General features: G+C 39.7%; 1 protein-coding gene across 1 annotated transcript in view; it reads left to right on the top strand.

The window, feature by feature from the left end:
• Positions 1–13976: 13976 nt before the first annotated feature.
• Klhl4 (kelch like family member 4) overlaps positions 13977–19337 on the top strand; it is a 65546-nt gene continuing 60185 nt past the window's right edge. The window contains exon 1 of the mRNA XM_042695281.1: positions 13977–14029. Coding sequence (XP_042551215.1) covers positions 13977–14029 — 53 coding nt within the window. The remainder of the gene's footprint in view (positions 14030–19337) is intronic.

Here is a 19337-nt window from a genome sequence, read left to right as displayed (position 1 = left end):
ACAACAAATCCTCAAAGAAACAACTGCCCAATAAATAAGTGGACTAAAGACTTAAAGAGTAACTTCTCTGAAGAAGAAATAAGAACGGCCAATAGATACATGAAGAAATGCACAACATCTCTAGCCATAAAAGAAATGCAAATCAAAACAACAATGAGATTCCACCTCACCCCAGTTAGAATGGCTATAATTAAGAACTCTAATAACAACAGATGCTGGAGGGGATGTGGCCAGAAGGGAACCCTACTGCATTGTTGGTGGGAGTGTAAACTTGTTCATCCACTTTGAAAAACAGTATGGAGGTTCCTCAAAAGACTCCACATAGAGCTCCCCTATGACCCAGCAATCCTACTTTTGGGCATTTACCCAAATGATTACAACTAAAGCTACCAGCACAATTATGTTTATTGCAGCATTATTTACCATATTTAAGATATGGAACCAACCCAGATGCCCCTCAGTAGATGAATGGATCAAGAATATCTGGTATATATACACAATGGAATTCTATGCCTCCATCAGAAAAATGATCGCCTCATTTGTTGGGAAATGGAAAGACCTGGGAAAAATTATATTAAGTGAAGTAAGCCAGGGCCAAAGATACACAGATCCTATGGTTTCCCTTATTTGCAATAAGTAGTATATATCTGGGACAAGCAGAAAAAGTCAGATAAGATGATGTTAAGTGAAAGGAACTCCAAGGTGGTGACACAAGTGTTTTTTTCTTCCTTGCTATTGTTTCTAACATATTTATTAGGTACCCTGTGATTTTTTTTGTTGCTTTGTATGTCCCTCCCCCACGGTAAAACCCTGTTTTCACTGTATTTGATGTTGGTATAATTTGGGGCGGGGAAGGGAAAAAACAAAATTTTAAAATAGGGATACAGATTGACCCATTGCAACAATGAGATGTACAGGACACTTTGTCTAAAAATGAACTTTACAGTTTAGGGGGAGGGAGGGTTGTAGCTGAGGAGGTGGGAGGGACTGGATGGTAGGGGGAAAACAAAGTAGCAGGCAACAATGCTGTTTAAGAAATATACTCATGGGTCTGGGAAGGTGGCTCAGTGGTAGAGCATTGCCTTGCATGCCTGAGGCCCTGGGTTCAATTCCTCAGCACCACATAAGCAAAAAGAAAAAAGCTGGAAGTGGTGCTGTGGCTCTAGTGGTAGAGCGCTAGCCCTGAGCTGAAGAGCTGAGGGACAGCGCCCAGGCCCAGCGTTCAGGCCCCACAACCAGACCCCTCCCCTCCAAAAAAAGAAATATACTCATTGCTCATGTAACTGTAACCCCTCTGTACAGTATTTTCACAATAAAAAACAATTAAAAAGTGAAGGTCAGGAATATAAAACAGATCTTGCCTATGCAAGATTAGAAGTAATTTTATTTTGTACCAATCTGAAAAATAGGAAGTTACATAACTGATATTTTCATTTAAATTTTATCACTCATGTTTCTGATCTTTTCTTCATACATCAGGCATTCACATTTCTGAAGATTGTGTCTTCATTTATATTATTATTATCTTTTCACCTTTCTGTCAAAGTTCATATATGTCTTGCCAATTATAAATAGTTCAGTTTGACAATAAAGCAAATTACATATTTGTATGTGAAATACCAATTTTGTGGCAATCAAGTTAACATATATAAAAAGCGCAATAAAATATTTTAGTAAAATAAGTTTTTTCTATACAAACAAATGACAAAAGTCTCAAAAATAAAGTCTGAAAAGTACCATTCTCATATTTTTGAGTGTAAATATAAGCATTTCTTTCTTTGACAGCACAAATAGTGCTGCATTTTTTGACAATTTTTTTGTTCCTTTGCTTTGATCATTCTAAACTGACAGCCATGCTTATGAGCTTACTTAGAAGAGATAAATGCTATAAATTTTGGTGAAATACTAACTATAGGAAGAATATGTTATTGGCCTTTAAAAAAACTTAAATGTTTCAATAGAAACCACCCATCATTCATTCCCATGCATCTTCCAATCCCACTACCTGACACTTTTTTTTTGGCATTGAGGACTACTGATTTTCTTTATTACAACTGAAGAGACATATTGGTTCATCCAAACAAATCTAACAATACAAATACTTGGAACAATTGTGATGAGAAATTGTAATTTTACGTGTCCCATTTCTACTTGGGTAGATGTACCCTATAGATTAAGTTGCCTTTCATCAGAACATTTTACAATCTAGAGAATGGGCATATTATTTTAAAATTATTTTTTATTTGAAAAAGTGATGTGCTGGGAGGTTACAGTTACATGGGTAAGACAATAAGTACATTTGCTTTTTTTTTTTTATTGTAAAGCTACTATACAGAGGGTTACAGTTACATGAGTGAGGTAATGAGTACACCTCCTCTTGAACATTGTTACCCCCTCCATTGTTTTCCCCCTACCATCCCCTCCCTCCCTCCCTTCCCCAAGGTTCTTTTTTTTTTTTTTGATTGTGATTAAATGATTACATAATTTCAAAGTCACAAGTTCATTCTAACTTCCCTGGAGCAAATTGTCTACCACAGTCTGTAATATATAACAGTGTTCACATGTTATATACCATATTTGTGATCAGCAGCATGGGGATATTTAGTAGTGGTTCAACCAGATGAGCGGGAGTTCTTTGTTTCTTAAGTCCTGTTAGTTTTGTCGTATCACCTAACATTTTGGGTTTAGCATCCACTTATCAGGGAGACCATGTACCGTTTGTCTCTTCCTTCTTGGCTTACCTCACTCAACATGATTCCTTCTAGCTCCATCCATTTCCCTGCAAATGCCATTATTTTGTCATTTCTAATGGCTGCATAATATTCCATTGTGTATAGATACCACAATTTTTGGATCCATTCATCTGTGGTGGGGCATCTAGGTTGTTTCCATATCCTAGCTATTGCGAACAGTGCTGCAATAAACATGGAGGTGCACGTGTCCTTGTATATTGGTTCCTGTTGTTCAGGGTAGATGCCTAGAAGTGGTATGACTGGGTCGTAAGGGAGGTCAATCTTTAGCTTTCTAAGGACCCTCCAGACTGCTTTCCAAAGTGGTTGTATAAGTGTACATTCCCACCAGCAGTGTAATAGGGTTCCTCTTTCTCCACATCCCCTCCAGCATTTGTCGTTGGCTGATTTGTGGATGTGGGACATTCTGACTGGGGTAAGGTGGTATCTCAGGGTTGTCTTTATTTGCATTTCCTTCACCACCAGGGATGATGAACATTTCCTCATGTGTTTCTTTGCCATTTTTATTTCTTCATTTGAGAAGTCCCTCTTTAGTTCCCTTGCCCATTTAGTAATTGGTTTGTTAGGTTTGGGAGGGATTAGTTTCTTGAGTTCCCTGTATATACAGGATGTTAACCCCTTGTCTGATATATTGCTGGTAAATATTTTTTCCCAATTAGTTGGTTGTCTTTCTAGCTTAGTTGCGATAGATTTAGCTGTGCAGAAGCTTTTTATTTTAAGGTAGTCCCATTTGTCGAGTCTCTCTCCAACTTGTTGTGACCCTGGGATTCTGTTCAGGAAGTTCCTTCCTGTGCCTATTAGTTCAAGTGTCTCTCCTACTCTGTCCTGCAGTAGTTTCAGAGATTCAGGTTTAATGTTAAGGTCTTTAATCCATTTTGAGTTGATGTTGGTGCATGGTGATAGGCTGGGGTCCACTTTTATTTTTCTGCATGTGGCTGCCCAGTTTTCCCAGCACCAGCGGTTGAAGAGGCTGTGTTTCTTCCATTGTATGTCTTTGGCTCCTTTGTCAAATATCAGCTGGCTGTAGGCCTGTGGATTTATATCTGGATCTTCTATTCTGTTCCATTGGTCTTCGGGTCTGTTTTTGTGCCAGTACCATGCTGTCTTTGTTATCATAGCTCTGTAGTAGAGTTTGAAGTTCGGCATGGATAGCCCTCCCATATTGTCTTTATCCCCTAGAATTGTTTTGGCTATTCTAGGTCTTTTGTTGTTCCATATAAATTTTTGGACTGTTTTCTGTATTTCAGTGATGTACGTCATTGGGATTTTAATAGGAATTGCATTGAATTTGTATATTAGTTTTGGAAGTATCACCATCTTTACTATATTAAGTCGGCCTATCCAGGAGCATGGGAGGTCTTTCCATTTCCTAGTGTCTTCTGCAATTTCTTTCTTTAACTTTTTATAGTTCTCATTAAATAGTTCTTTTACATCTTTGGTTAGGTTAATTCCTAAATATTTTATTTTTTGGGAGGTTATTGTGAATGGGGTTGCTCCCTTTATTTCCCTCTCTTCCTGTACGTTATCAGTGTATAGGAAGGCAACTAATTTTTGTGGGTTTATTTTGTATCCTGCTATTTTGCCGAAGTGACTTATGATTTCTAAAAGTTTGGGGATGGAGATTTTGGGATCGTGGAGGTATAGTATCATGTCTTCTGCAAAAAGGGATAGTTTAACTTCTTCTTTCCCTATACGGATCCCTTTAATGTCTTTTTCTTGCCTTATTGCCCTGGCTAAGGGTTCTAGGACTATGTTGAAGAGGAGTGGAGACAGTGGGCATCCTTGCCTTGTTCCTGTTTTTAGGAGGATTGGTTGTAGCTTTTCCCCATTAAGTATAATATTGGCTATTGGTCTGTCATAAATGGCTTTTATTGTTTTTAGAAATGTTCCTTCTATTCCTATTTTCTCCAGAGCTTTTAGCATGAATGAATGTTGAATTTTATCAAAGGCCTTTTCTGCATCTGTGGCGATAATCATGTGATTCTTGACCTTGGCTCTGTTGATATGCTGGATTACATTTATTGACTTACGTATGTTAAACCATCCCTGTGTCTCTGGGATGAAGCCTACCTGATCATAGTGTATTATTTTTTTTATGTGTTTCTGGATTCTGTTAGCTAGAATCTTGTTAAGGATCTTTGCATCTGTGTTCATCAAGGAAATTGGCCTGTAATTCTCCTTTTTGGTTGGGTCTTTGCCTGGCTTGGGGATGAGTGTGATATTGGCTTCGTAGAATGAGTTTGGGATAGCTCCCTCCTTCTCTGTTTCTCTGAAGAGCTTGAGGAGTATGGGTATTAGTTCTTCTTTAAAGGTCTTATAGAATTCTGCTGTGAATCCATCTGGTCCTGGGCTTTTTTTTGTTGGAAGACTTTTGATAGCTTCCTGTATCTCATTATAGGATATTGGCTTATTTAATTGGTTAACTTCTTCTTTGCTCAGTTTGGGTAACTTGTATTTCTCTAAAAATGCATCCATTTCCGCCAGATTTTCTTCCTTTACAGAGTATAGCTTTTGAAAGTAGTCTGTTAGAATTGTTTGGATATCTTGGGTACGTGTTGTGATGTTTCCCGTGGCATCCCTAATCCTATTAATATGAGTTTCCTCTCTTCTTTTTTTAATTAATCTTGCCAACGGGCCATCAATTTTGTTTATTTTTTCAAAGAACCAGCTTTTTGTTTGGTTTATTTTGGTTATGGTTTTCTGATATTCTAATTGGTTAATCTCTGCTCTCAATTTGGTTATCTGGCTTCGTCTAGTAGCTTTAGGTCCCATTTTTTCTTGTTTTTCTAGCTGTTTTAGTTGCAACATGAGATTATTTATTTGGTCTGTCTCCATTCTCTTGATGTGGGCACTGAGGGCAATAAATTTGCCTCTCAGGACTGCTATTGCTGTGTCCCACAAGTTTCTTTGTGAGGTGTTTTCATTTTCATTGAGTTGTAGGAAATGCTTTATTTCTTCTCTGATCTCTTCTGTTACCCAGGCCTTGTTAAGGAGTGTGCTGTTCAATTTCCATGTATTAGAGAAATTTCTGCGGTATGCTTTGTTATTGAGAGCTAGCTTGATTCCACTGTGGTCACATAGGATACAGGGGATTATGTCGATCCCTTTGTATTTGCTTAAGTTCCTTGCATGAACTATGATATGGTCTATTTTGGAGAAAGTTCCATGAGCTGCTGAGAAGAATGTGTACTGTGTTGTTTTAGGGTGAAATACTCGGTAGATGTCAGTTAATTCCGCTTGAAGTATGGCCTCACTTAATTCGGTAGCTTCTTTGCCAATCCTCTGGTTGGTAGACCTGTCCTTTGGTGAGAGTGGCGTGTTAAAGTCTCCTAGTATTATCGTATTGGGATCTATTTTATTCTGTAAGTTTGAGAGCATTTGTTTAACATATCTGGGTGCACCGATATTTGGGGCATATAAGTTGATGATGGTTATATCCTCCTCTTGGATTGTTCCCTTTATTAATATGTAGTGTCTGTCCTTGTCTTTCTGTACTGATTTTAATGAAAAGTTTATTTTTTCAGATATCAGGATAGCTACACCTGCTTTCTTATTGGGGGAATTTGATTGGTAGATCCTTTTCCACCCCTTCACTCTGAGTTTGTTTGTATGTTTGGCTGAGAGGTGGGTCTCCTGAAGGCAACAGATGGATGGGTCTTGTTTTCTGATCCATTCCTCAGTTCGTTTTCTTTTAATTGGTGAATTCAGCCCATTTATATTAAGAGAAAGTATAGAGAGATGCATTGTTGTCCCTGCCATTCCGTTTTCCTAAGTTTTTCTTCTTTCCTTTCCTCCTGTGCTTGCTCAGTTAGACTTTGAGTAATGCCTGTTTGGGGCAGGTCCCAGTTCCTGGTTGCTTTCTTCAGGTTGTGTCCCCCCTCTTAGAATTCTTTGTAATGCTGGCTTAATATTTATGTATTCATTTAGTTTTTCTTTGCTATTAAACGTTTTCAGTTCTCCATCGAATGTGAATGCTAGCTTTGCCGGGTATATCAGTCTGGGTTGGCAGTTATTGGCTCTCAGGGCTCGTATGGTGCTTTCCCAGGCTTTTCTTGCATTCATTGTTTGTGTGGAGAGATCTGCAGTGATTCTAATTTTTTCCCCGTTGTAGTATAGCTCCTTCTTCATTTTTGCTGCATGCAGGATTGTTTCCTTATTATTCAGATCCATCATTTTTACTATAATGTGTCTAGAAGTGTTTCTCCTGGGATCTTGCTTGTTGGGTGTTCGATAAGCTTTTGTGATGTAGTTAAGATGGTCGTTTTTGAGGTGGGGAAAATTTTCATTGACTATCTTGTTAAATAGGTGTTGCATTCCCTTGCTCTGGAATTCCTCACCTTCGTCCACTCCGATTATGCGAAGGTTAAATTTTTTAGCATTATCTGCTTGCTCTTGAATTTCCCTTTGGATTAATTTGAGTGATTTTTCCATATCTGTCACTTTTTGGTCCAGTTGGTGTATTCTGTCTTCTGTATCTGACACTCTACCTTCCATTTCATTCACTCTGTTGACCGTGGCTTCTATTGTGGTTTGCATGGAGGAAATGGATCCCTTTATGGATTCAATGTTGGTTCTCAGAGTACTGATCTCACCTCTCAATGAGGTGAGATCAGTATGCATTACCTCTAATTTGGCATTTATCTCACTTCTTACTGAGGTTTGTGCAGCTTCTATTTTTGCATCCAACTTTTGTTTGATATCCTGTATATCTTTTGATAGTTCATCCTTGTGCTCTTTCAATTTCTGATCCATTTCTCCCTTTATTTCTTGAGTCATTGCCTCCAGCAACCCTTGGATGTAGCTTTTGTCTTCCATTCCTGCTTTGCTCCCACTGGGGCTCTCCCCTGCGTGGCTGCTGGCTTTTGAGGTGAGCTTGCTGTCCTGGGTAGTGGTAAACCTTGTGATTTTTCTCTGTGATTTTCACATGGGGTTCAGGAGACTGCTCTTCAATCTTGTTTTGGTGTGTCTGTCTTTGCTTGGTTGTTGATTCTGTATTGGTAGAGAGAGTCTGTGCCTGATCTGGATTCTGTTGGAAGCCTATTTCCAGCTGCTATTCTGACTTACTTAGGATTCTCAGCTCTCTGCTGTAGATTGCTGGCAATTCCCGCCTTTGGAAGGGTTGAGCAGCCTAGACTGCTTGTGTTTGCTCCTGCGGGTGCTCTTGGGAAGATCAGATATTCTGGATGCACTCTCCCAAATACTGGAGTCTGCTATGGGCTCCTGATGTGTTTTTGTTTGTTTGTTTTGGGCTGGTTGTGGGCTTGAACTCTAGGTTTGGGTGCTGTCCCTCAGCTCTTCAGCTCAAGGCTGGCACCCTACCATTTGAGCCACAGCCCCACTTCTGACCCTTTTTGCTTTGTTTAGGCGCCGGTCCCCGGGCCCAGTTCCGGCCCCAGCCTGGAGCGCGCTCGTTAGGCCTGTGCTAATGTGTATACCACCTAGGTTATGCAGCCTGGAGGACACAGTTCAAATTTCTTCTACTGTTGGTAGTCTTGACCCAGGGGCGCTGTTCCTGGCTTGGGCATTTAAGCTCCCTTCCAGGGGCACTCTTGCTCTGGCCTGGCCAGCAGAGTGTGCTCCACTGGCTGGTGGAGCTCTCGAACAGTTCCCAGTTTTAGTGGGTCCTGTGGTCCGGGTGTTGGGGTAGGGATCTAGGTCAGGGTCTGGGGATTCCCTCCAGCTCTGGTCTCCCTTGATGGATTCACTGTCCCCTGTGGGGTACTCACCCTGTAGGTCGTCAGTTGTTGTTGCAATCCGAGTTCAGTTGGGGTGGTTGCGGGCTGGGTTGGGCGGCCCCGGCCGGGTCGTTGCGATCGCGATTGCGCGGGTGGTCTGCCGACAGGTCCCTTTGTCGCGCTGCTGGTGCCGGGCGGCTTTGGCGGGATGGAGCCTCTCCGCTCCGGTGGAGAGTGAGGGGTGGGGGTGGGATCCTCGTGGAGACTCCCGGCTGGTAGGTTTCTCTGTTCCTGGCGATCCGCTGTTCTGCAATCCGGTACCTGGTGATCTGCAAGCAGCCTCCTGTTCTCTGTGGCTCCGGCAGCCCCTGCCGGGCCTGCTGGCCGGCGGCTTGGCACACTGCCGCGCGACCAGTAAAGGTTGGGGGAGGGGTCTTCGCTCTTCTCTGTTCTGAATTTCTTCTTTTCCTCTCTTTCTTTTTTTGTTATTTTCCACCTCTGGTTTTCCTCTGAGTGTTCGTCTTTTTGTTGTTGTCGGTCTCTTGGGGAGATTAAGCGTTGGAACTCGAACTCTCTTTTTGGTTGGAGAGAGCTGTTGCGTTTCCCTACTGCCCCGTCGCCATCTTGGTCCCCCCTCCTACATTTGCTTTTAATAATTATTACCCCATCTCTCTTTATCCCCCCCAAGTTGTAATGTTCATATCCCACGTAGTGTCGAGTGAGTATCAATGTTGCTGTGGTTCACCTGTTGTTTTGCTGTTTCTGTGATTCCCTTTCCCTTCCACATATTGCATTGTCTGTTATGCAAAACACAAGGTACAAAAAGCTAAAGGAAATGAAGAAAGAAAAAAACCATAATAGAAAAAAAAGAACCTAACTATATACAGGGTCTAATGGGAGCCTCTTGTTTCCATAAGTTGGAGTTCATGTTATTATGATTCATTATATATAGTCCTTCGCACTAAGCATTTGGGTTCTTGAGATCCTCTGTTAAAAGTATCTTCTACAAATTCTAGTTCTTACAAATGAAGGAGATCATGCAACCTGCTTTTCTTTGGGTCTGGCTTACTTCACTTAATATAATTTTTTCCAAGTCTTTCCACTGCCTTATAAATTGAACAATGCTATTTTTTTTCTGATGGAAGCACTGAATTCCATTGTGAATATGTACCATATTTTCTTGATCCATTCATGTACCGAGGAGTATTTGTGTTGGTTCGATATCTTGGCTACGGTAAATAAGGCTGTGATGAGCATCATCATACTGGTGGGTTTAGTGTGGCCTTGTTTGTGGACATTTGGATGTGGAATTGCTGGGTCACAGGGAAGCTCTACGTGTAGCTTTTTTTTTTTTGTCAGTTGTGGGACTTGAACTCTGGGCCTGGGCACTGTCCCTCAGACTGTCCCTCAGCTCTTCAGCTCAAGCCTATCACTCTACTACTTGAGCCACAATGCCACTTCTGGTTTTCTTCTGAATTTTTTTGGAGATAAGAGTCTCATGGACTTTCCTGCCTGGTCTGGCTTTGAACCATGATTCTCAGACCTCAGCCTCCTGAGTAGCAATGATTACAAGTGTGAGCCACTGACGCCCAGAGGAATCTTCATACTGCTTTCCAGAGTGGTTGAACAAGTTTGCACTCCCCTCAACAGTGTAGTAGTGTTCCTCTTTGGTAACATCCCTGCCAGCATCTGTTGTTGTTGTATTTCTTGATTATGGACATTCTAACTTGTGTAAGGTGGAATCTCAGTGTTGTTTTGATTTGCATTTCTTTTTTAGCCAGAGATGTTGAGCAATTCTTGTGTGACTTGGCCATTTGTATTTCCTCTTCAGAGAGTGCTCTCTTAAGGTCTGTAACACAGTTTTTAATGGGGTGGCTGTTTCTTTAGGGGTTTATTTTGGAAGAATTTAATTTCTTGAGCTGTTGGTATATTTTATTTTATTTATTTATTATTTTTTTTGGTCCGGTCATGGGGCCTGAACTCTGGGCTTGGGTGCTGTCCTTCAGCTCTTCAGCTCAAGGTTAGCGCTCTACCACTTGAGCCCAGCACCACTTCCGGCTTTTTTCTTTTTGCTTATGTGGTGCTGAGGAATCGAACCCAGGGCCTCAGGGATGCAAGGCAAGCACTCTACCACTGAGCCAACTTCCCAGCCCTGTTGGTATATTTTAGATATGAGACCCTTGTCTGTTGTATGGGTGGTAAAGATCTTCTCCCAGTCCATGGGTTTCAATATATTTTGTTAGCTATGTCCTTTGCTGTGCAGTTTAATGCAATCCCATTTAGCCAGTCTTTCTCCGATTTGTTATTGTTTCTGGATCTTTATTAAGAAAGTTTCGACCGTTACCAAGGAGCTCTAGTGTTTCTCCTATTTCTTGTGAAAATTTCAAGGTATCTGCTTTTATATTAAGGTTTTTGACCAATTTGGAGTTGATTTTGGTACAAGGTGATTATATGAATCTAACTTTAGTTTTCTACATGTGTTTAGCCAATTCTGCCAGCACCACTTATTGAAGAGGCTTTCTTTCTTACATCCTATTTTTTTGCTACCTTGTCAAATATTAGGTGGCCATAGAGCTTCAGATTCATTTCTGAGTCTTTGTATCTATTCCATTGATTCTTAGGCCTGTTCTTGTGCCCGTACCAAGCTGTTTTGAGTACTATGCCTTTGTAATAGAGTTTGAGGTTCAGTATTGAAATTCCTCCAGCATTGTTCTTCCTGCTAAGGATTGCTTTTGCTATGTGGGGTCATTTGTTGTTCCATATGAATTTTTGGATTGCTTCTGCTATTTCATTGAAGGAAGAAGTTAGTATATTGAAAGGTATTGCATTGTATTTGTATATAGCCTTTGGCAATATTGCCATTTTCACAATGTTAATCCTCCCAATCCAGGAACATGGAAGGCTATTCCACTTCCTGATGTCTGCTTTAATTTCTTTTTTCAGATTTTTGAAATTTTCCTTGTAAAAGTCCTTCACTTCTTTGGTTACGTTGATTCCTAAGTTTTTTATTTTTTTTGAGGATATTGCAAATGGAGTTGCTTTCTTAAACTCAGCCTCTCCTCATTGTTTGCGTAGAGGAAAGCTACCGATTTTTGTGGATTGATTTTATATCCTGATACTTTGCCAAAGATTTGAATCAGCTCACGTAGCTTGGGGGTGGAGCTTATGGGATTCTCTAGATATAGGATCATGTCATCTACAAAGAGGGAGAGTTTTATTTCTTCTTTTCCTATTTGGATCAGCTTTATGTTTGCCTCTTGGCTTATTGTTCTAGCTAGGAATTCTAATACTATATTGAAGAGGAGTGGAGAGAGTAGACAGCCTTGTCTCATTCCTGATTTCAGAAGAAATGGCTTTAACTTTTCACCATTGAGTATTATACTGGCTGTAGGCTTGTTATATACAGCCTTGATTATAATGAGGGATACTCCATGGATTCCCAGTTTTTCAAATGCTTTCATTATAAAGGGGTGTTGGATCTTATCAAATGCTTTTTAGGCATCTATGGAGATAATCGTGTGGTTCTTGTCCTTGCTTCTATTGATGTGTTGAATTACATTAATTGATTTGCATATATTGAATCAGCTTTGCATCCCTGGAATGAATCCTGTTTGATCATAGTGTACAATTTTTTAGTGATTCGTTGTTGAAGTTGATTGGCTAGAATTTTATTGAGAATATTTGCATCAATGTTCATCAGAGAAATGGGTCTATAGTTCTTTTCTATTGATGAGTCTCTGGTTTTCAGATTAGGGTTATGGCGGCTTCATAGAATGAGTTTGATAGTAAGCTTTCACTTCCTATTTCATTGGAGAGTTTGAGGAGAATAGGACTGAGTTCTCCTTTGAAGGCCTTATAGAATTCGGCTTTGAATCCATCTGGTCCTGGGCTTTTCTTGGAAGGGAGGTCTCTTACTGCTGTTTCTATTTTGTAACTTGATATGAGTCTATTTAGTTGGTTTAAATCTTCTTGATTTAGTTTGGGAATATCAATTTTTGCTAGAAATTCATCCATTTCTTCCATATTCTTTTTTTTGGAGGGGGGTCCGGTAGTGGGGCCTGAACTCTGGGCCTGGGCGCTGTCCCTCAGCTCTTCAGCTTAAGGCTAGCACTCTACCACTTGAGCCACAGCACCACTTCCGGCTTTTTTCTTTTTGCTTATGTGGTACTGAGGCATCAACCCAGGGCCTCATGCATGCAAGGCAAGTGCTCTACCACTGAGCCACCTTTCCAGCCCCTCTTCCATATTCTTGAATTCATTAGCATAAGGGTCCGCAAATTATTCCCTTATGATATTCTGAATCATGCTAGTTTCTGTGGTGATGTTTCTGTTCTTGTCTCTGATTTTATTTATTTGAATGTGTTCTCTTCTTTTTTGGTGAGGTTTGTAAGGGTCTGTCAGTTTTGTTGATTCTTTTTGAAGAACCAACAAACAGGGATCAATGGACTGAAGAAAATGGAGAAGAGAAGGGTTAGAATTGGAAACATACAAGTTTAAGTAAACTTAGAAGAAAAATTGGGTATAATGATAGTGGGGTAAGAACAGCTTAGAGGAGAGGTATGTGTAGTAGGAAGGTAGAAAAGAACTTGAAGAAAGATGATGTAAGGACTAGCTTAGAAATCTAGATGAAAATAAGAAAAGAAATTGTATGCATATATATTTGAGAGTAATGCTGATATTAGAAAAAGTATTATTGAAAGTGTAGTGGAAAGTTGATTAATCTAAGATAATTCCCATATTAATTATGTTCACAAACAGAGAAGGCCTAGTGGTAGCCTTACTTTGTGTGTAGAACTAGACAGGTTAACTCTGACGGAGCAGTAGTACAATGTGGAGAGAAACAAAGGGAAAAGAATGAAAAGAAAAAAAAAATAAGGAAATTTTAAAAATTGAAGAAAAAACTAAATAAAAATGAAAAACAAGACGTAAATAAAATAACAAAAAACAAAACAATTAAAAGCCAAAAAAAACCCCCACAAACATAAAAAGTGAGTTTTTCAGTTTGTTTGTGGGAGCTTGAGTCTCCATCTAGTCCTCTAAGCAGTTTCTTTATAAAAACCTTGTTTGCCTTTCAATAGTCTGCTTTCCTTTGTGGCTTGGTTGGATTCAGTCAGCCTTTTGATAAGGGAAAGTGACTGCTACCTAGAATCCCACTCTCAGGCCTGATGGCCTGAAGTTGGGGGATTAGGATTTGTAGTTTGATGGGGGCTGAGGAGGGGGCAGAAGATTGTGTTCCCAGGCTTTCCCAGGTAGCTACAGGAGGATTAGGAACAGAGTTTAGGTCTGTGTTCATTCCTGATGTGATCCTTCTCTTTTAGTGTCGGCTTGGGTGCAGGGTGCTCCCCACAGGGAGTGGACCAATTGGGTTACTCACAAGATCAGTAGCTGGACCACATAGCCTATGCTGTGGCCGCCACAAAGGTGTTGGTGGGTTCTCAGTGGGAGGGTCTGGGCACTGGAAGGACTAGGTGGAGGGGGTGGTGTCTGTAGCAGCAGAAAGGTCTTGCTCTAGAGCATGAGGAGTCTGGGTGCTTGTTGGACCAGGAGGAGTATGGGAAGTTGGGCTGAGGTGGACTGCTTTAGTGGTGGGCTGCTGCAGCGGCGGTAGGCAGCCTCAAAGGATGTTGCTGGTGGCTGTGGGTGTGTCAGCAGCGATGCCTTAGGGCCACCTCTTTCTTTTCTTTCTTTGTTTCTTTCTTTTTTTTGTCAGTCGTGGGGCTTGAACTCTTGGCTTGGGCGCTGTCCCTCTGCTCTTTAGCACAAGGAGATTGCTCTACCACTTGACACTTCGGCTTTTCTAGTGGTTTATTGGAGATAAGAGTCTCACGGACTTTCCTTCCCGGGCTGGCTACTCACATCTCAGCCTCCTGAGTAGCTAGGATTACAGGCGTTAGCCACTGGTGCCCAGCTCTTTCTTTTTTAAATTTTTTATTGTGAAAATGCTGTACCGAGGGGTTACAGTTCGATGAGGAAGGTAATGAGTACATTTTTTTTTATCCAGCATTGTTAACTCCTCCTTTGTTTTCCCTCTACTGTCCCTCCCGCCCCCAAATTGTAAAGTACATCTCATTGCTGCAATGGGTCAATCTGTATCCCCATTTAAGCAATTTATTTTTTCCCTTCCCCTCCCCAAATTATACCAACATCAAATACAGTGAAAACAGGGTTTTCCGTGGGGGAGGAACATACAAAGCAACAAAAAAACCCCACAGGATACCTTATAAATATGTTAGAAACAATAGCAAGGAAGAAAAAACCACTTGTGTCCCCACCTTGGGGTTCATTTCGCTTAACATCATCTTATCTGACCTTTTCTGCTTGTCTCAGACATATACTAGTTATTTCAAGTAAGGGAAACCATGGGACCTATGTTTCTTTGGACCCGGCTTACTTCACTTAATATAATTTTTTCCAAGTCTTTCCAATTCTGTGGCTGGTGGCATCCATAGCATTTCTGGACTGTGCTGGCAGAGGTTGTGAAGGCGTGGGGCTGGGGCTTGTGCAGGGTGTGCAGAGCCTGCAGTGATGCTGCAGTGGCTGTGGGAGCCCAGGGTCATTGCCTAGTGGTGGCAGGGAGGGTGGGGGTCCAGGCCCCACACCGAGTCAATGTGGTGGTCAGATTGGTTGTGGCTGTGGTACCCTGGGGACCAGGTGCAGCAGTGGCAGGGTCCACTGGGATCCCATTGGTGTGCCTGCATGGGACCTGATGTTGTCTTGAGTTGCAATTTTGGGGCACTTACTTTGTGGTGCTAATTCCTAGCTCTTCCAATGGTGGCCTTTGCTGGGTCTGTGCTGTGCACCTCCTCAGTGCCCTGGCCCACCCCCCTTGGGTGGATTGGTGCTGGGGTCTGCTCATCAACTCCGGAATTTTCACTGCTTTCTCTCCTTGGTTTTTGAAGGTCTGGTGTTGAGTACTTTCTTCAGTGTTTGGATGCTACTCTGCTTAAAATCTTCAGAAAGCCTCTCATTGCGGTGCTGAAGCTGTGGTTCTGGTGCTCAGCAGGGGACCGCTGACTGTTTCACTTTTCTCTTTCGTTGTTTGGCTGTTGGGATATTCCTTCTGTAGTAGGAAAAGTCTTTAGATATTTAGAATTTGATTGGAGTGGGTCTCTTGAGGTAAAGAGTGTCCTGTGATCCTACATCTCTGTTTGGTCAGACAGGTAGTGAGATTACCTGTGAGAGCAACACCACCTTGAAACGTCCATTTTAATTTTTTTATAACAAGAAAAGGTAAAGTACAAGGCAGATTTTAGTATTTTCTCAACCAATAAGTCAGTAGAGTAACTGAGAATAAGATCAGGTCAAGGATACTACTTTAGATAACTGAGAAAGTTGCAGTTTATGCCATTATTTATTCCAGAAAGGGTCATAAAGACAGAAGCCTTCATAGGCTTAAGCTGTTCTTTTCAAATGGAATTTTACTTAGAATATCTCAACTATAAACTAAAAATATTTTATTGAGCTAATTTTTTCTTCATGACCAAGCAGGCAGTTAATCAGATTTAGAAGAAATAAAATTTTAAATGATTACAGCTCACTGTTGTAATCCTAGCTACTCAAAAGCCTGAGATCTGAGAATCACAGTTTAAAGTCATCTGGGCCAGAAAAGTCTCAGATTAACCACTAAAAAACAAAAATGGAAATGTCTAAAATAGAAGATCACCAACTTTAAGCAAAAAAAGGTAAGGGAGAGCACTCAGACCACACGTTCAAGTCTCAGTACTGGCAAAAAGAAATAATTACAAATTATTATTAACTCAGTCTTAATATTAGTTGAGATTTCCAGTTGTGGAAAGCTTCAGGTAAGCACTGACATTTGTTTCATCGGTTTCATGTGTTATTCCAGTTCCTATCTCCAAGACAGAAAGATCAGCTACATAATGTTCAGCTTGTGGATTTCCTCAGCATGCACCGCAAGATTGTAGTACATAATTACCAAGAGAATGATTTATAAAATGTTCTACTTGTAATTGTTAAAATGAAACCCTGTGACATCTCAGCAGATAGTAAAAAAATTACACTTAAAATCTCTGTGTTCTTAATAGAACACAGCTTAGAATAATGTTTCTAAATAGAAACTTTCAGTGTTCTATATAGTAATTAATTTAAAATTATGTTGAAATTATATTTTATAAATTATATTGTGTAAGCTATTTTGAGTTATTATGTCTACTTTATCTAGATTTTTGTTTTGTTTTTGCTGGCACTGAGCTTGAACTCAAGTCCTGGGTACTTTTTCAGCTTGAGGCTAGTGCTCTACCACTTGAGCCACAGTTCCTCTTCTGGCTTGCTTTTGGTGATTAACTGGAAATAAGAATCTCCTGGGCTTTCCTGTTAGGGCTGGCTTTGAACTTCAATCCTCAGATATCAGGCTCCTGAGAAGTTAGTATTACAGGCATGAGCTACTAGCACTTGGTTTATTTAGATGTTTTTATAACAATTCTAACTTTCTAGTTTTCTTAGTTCCGTTTTTCTTTAATTTTTTTTTTGTGGAACTTAGGGTTACTCATTAAAAGTATCCCTTTGTTCTCTGTATCTTAATTTTCCTCATATCTTCTGCTGAAAATAATCTCTGTGCAAGTTGTTCTACTTATAACCTTTAAAATTTTATTTTAACTGACAATTACATACATTTTAAGGAGTACAGCATGTTATTTTGATATATGTGTGACCAAACAGGCTAAATTACACATAAATGACTTCCAACATTATTTATTTGTGGTAAGAACCTAGTAAAAATCTTTTTTTTTGCATTTTGAAATATGTAATGCATTATTATTAACTATAGTGTATAATAGGATATCAGAAATTTTTCTTATCTTACTAAAACCTTGTAGCCTTTGACCAAGGTCTCTTCTTTTCAAGATGACTTCCTAGTTCAGGTTATGGGAATGATTCTTGTATTATATGAGTTCAGTTGTATTAGATTCCACATATAAGAGAGCATATCCTGTATGTGTCTCTTTATGATGTGTGATTTATTCCACATATTCTCTAGATTCATTCATGTTTTCACAAATCTCAGAATATATATATGTATATATATGCTATCCCATTTTGTATATAAACCCTGTTGTTGATATATCCATCAACTGATAAACACATAGGTGCTTTCTATATCTTAGCTATTTTAAATAGTGCTGAGATGACCATGGGTGTGCAGATATACCTTCAATTTAATGATTTAAATACCATTTTGTATGTAGTGAGACTGTTAATTTTCTATTTTCAGTTGTTTGTTCTTTCTTTGTGTGTATGAGTGCTTGTACTAGGACTTGAACTTAGGGCTGGGCACTGTCCCTGAACTTTTTTGCTGAAGGCTAGTGCTCTACCACTTAAGTCACAGATCCACTTTCAGCTTTTTGCTAAAGTGTCTCATGGACTTTTTTGATGTGCCTGGCTTGCAATGGCAATCTTCAGACTTCAGGCTACTTAACAGCTACTATTACTATTACAAGAATGAGCTACCAGCACTCAGCTTATTTTCAGCTTATCAAGGAAACTCCATACTGTTTTCTGTAATATTTTCTTTCAAACCCACAACTTTATCAACATTTGTTAATTTTTGTATTTATGATAGCAGATGAGGTATAAAGTGATATCTTATTGTGATTTTAATTTACCTTCCCATAATTAGAGATATTGAACCTTTTTATACATCTGTTGGCAACTCCCTGTTGAAAATTCACAAATCTTTACATCTACACTTGATACTGTATTGAGATTTAGGTCCAGAGTTTTAAAAATGGTTGAACATACTCATGTTAGTATTTTACTGAGATAGCAAACTCAATTTACTTCAAATTGAACTCATTATTTCAGTCTCTACTCTCCCATTCCATGATCTGTTCCTACTTTTCCCAACTTTCTCATCAAAGTCTGTGATCCAAGCCATATCAGATAATTATTTGGCTCTTATTTTCATATGAGAATTTATGTTCAATCAGCCATATCTTATTGATGTTATCTGATGATTTCTTTTATGCTTTTTTCCCTTTCCATTGACCCCTTACAGTTTTGGTAACTTGTCTTTCACAAGTTCTTAATATAATGATGATTATAATGACTTAATTTAGATTTGGCAATGGAATTAGTAATATAAGTTTAGTATACATAGATTCAGAATACTGGAGATCAAAATGCCTACCAAATAACAGAAGAGTTTATTTTATTCTCAAAGTTCTTTTGAAATCCATTCCATGTTGTTATGGGTAGAAAGCTAAGTATCTGCTTGGTCTTCCTACTATATACAAAAAAACCCTGAGAGAAGATATCCATATACAGTAAGACCAAAAGTGGACAGACGTGGTAGAAAAGCACCAATTGTAGTACCCAGACTGAAAAGAACCCCAAACATAAAGAAACAAAGGACCTCTTCTTAATTTGTCTTATCATTTTGAGATGATATGCCTCAGGTATGGCATATACATATGCACATCTAAGGGAAGCTGGGAGGAGGACACAGAATCAGTGGAAAGCAGGTGAAAAAGTACAGCAGAGGGGCTCATCAGCTGCACTGGACATTGACTCAAGGGTGGTGATGGGAGGGAGGGAATGAGAGAGAAAGAGGGAACAGCTGATACTAAGCAAAAGGACAGAAATGTACATATCACCGGATCTGATGTTCATAGATTTCATAAGCTTTTTAGATTAGAATGATGATTATCATTGTGAGGGTTAAAATGTGTTTGTGACTTTAGCTAAGTATAACTATACCACAGAACTGTGAAACATATGTAGTTACTTAATCTCAATAAAAAAAAATCTTTGGGCAAAAATAAAAAAATTCTTAGATATAAGTAAAGTGAGGTTGATGTATTGGTGCATGACTACAGTCCCAGCTACTCCAGAGGCATACCATCTCTGCAAAAGAGTTGTGAGATTGTCACCAGAGAGTGATAAGAATGGTGGA

Source organism: Dipodomys spectabilis, unplaced genomic scaffold (assembly GCF_019054845.1).
Source record: "Dipodomys spectabilis isolate Male_0828 unplaced genomic scaffold, ASM1905484v1 ptg000182l, whole genome shotgun sequence".
Lineage (NCBI taxonomy): Eukaryota > Metazoa > Chordata > Mammalia > Rodentia > Heteromyidae > Dipodomys > Dipodomys spectabilis.
Note: the sequence above shows the minus strand (reverse complement) of the source record. Positions and strands in the feature narration are given on the sequence as shown.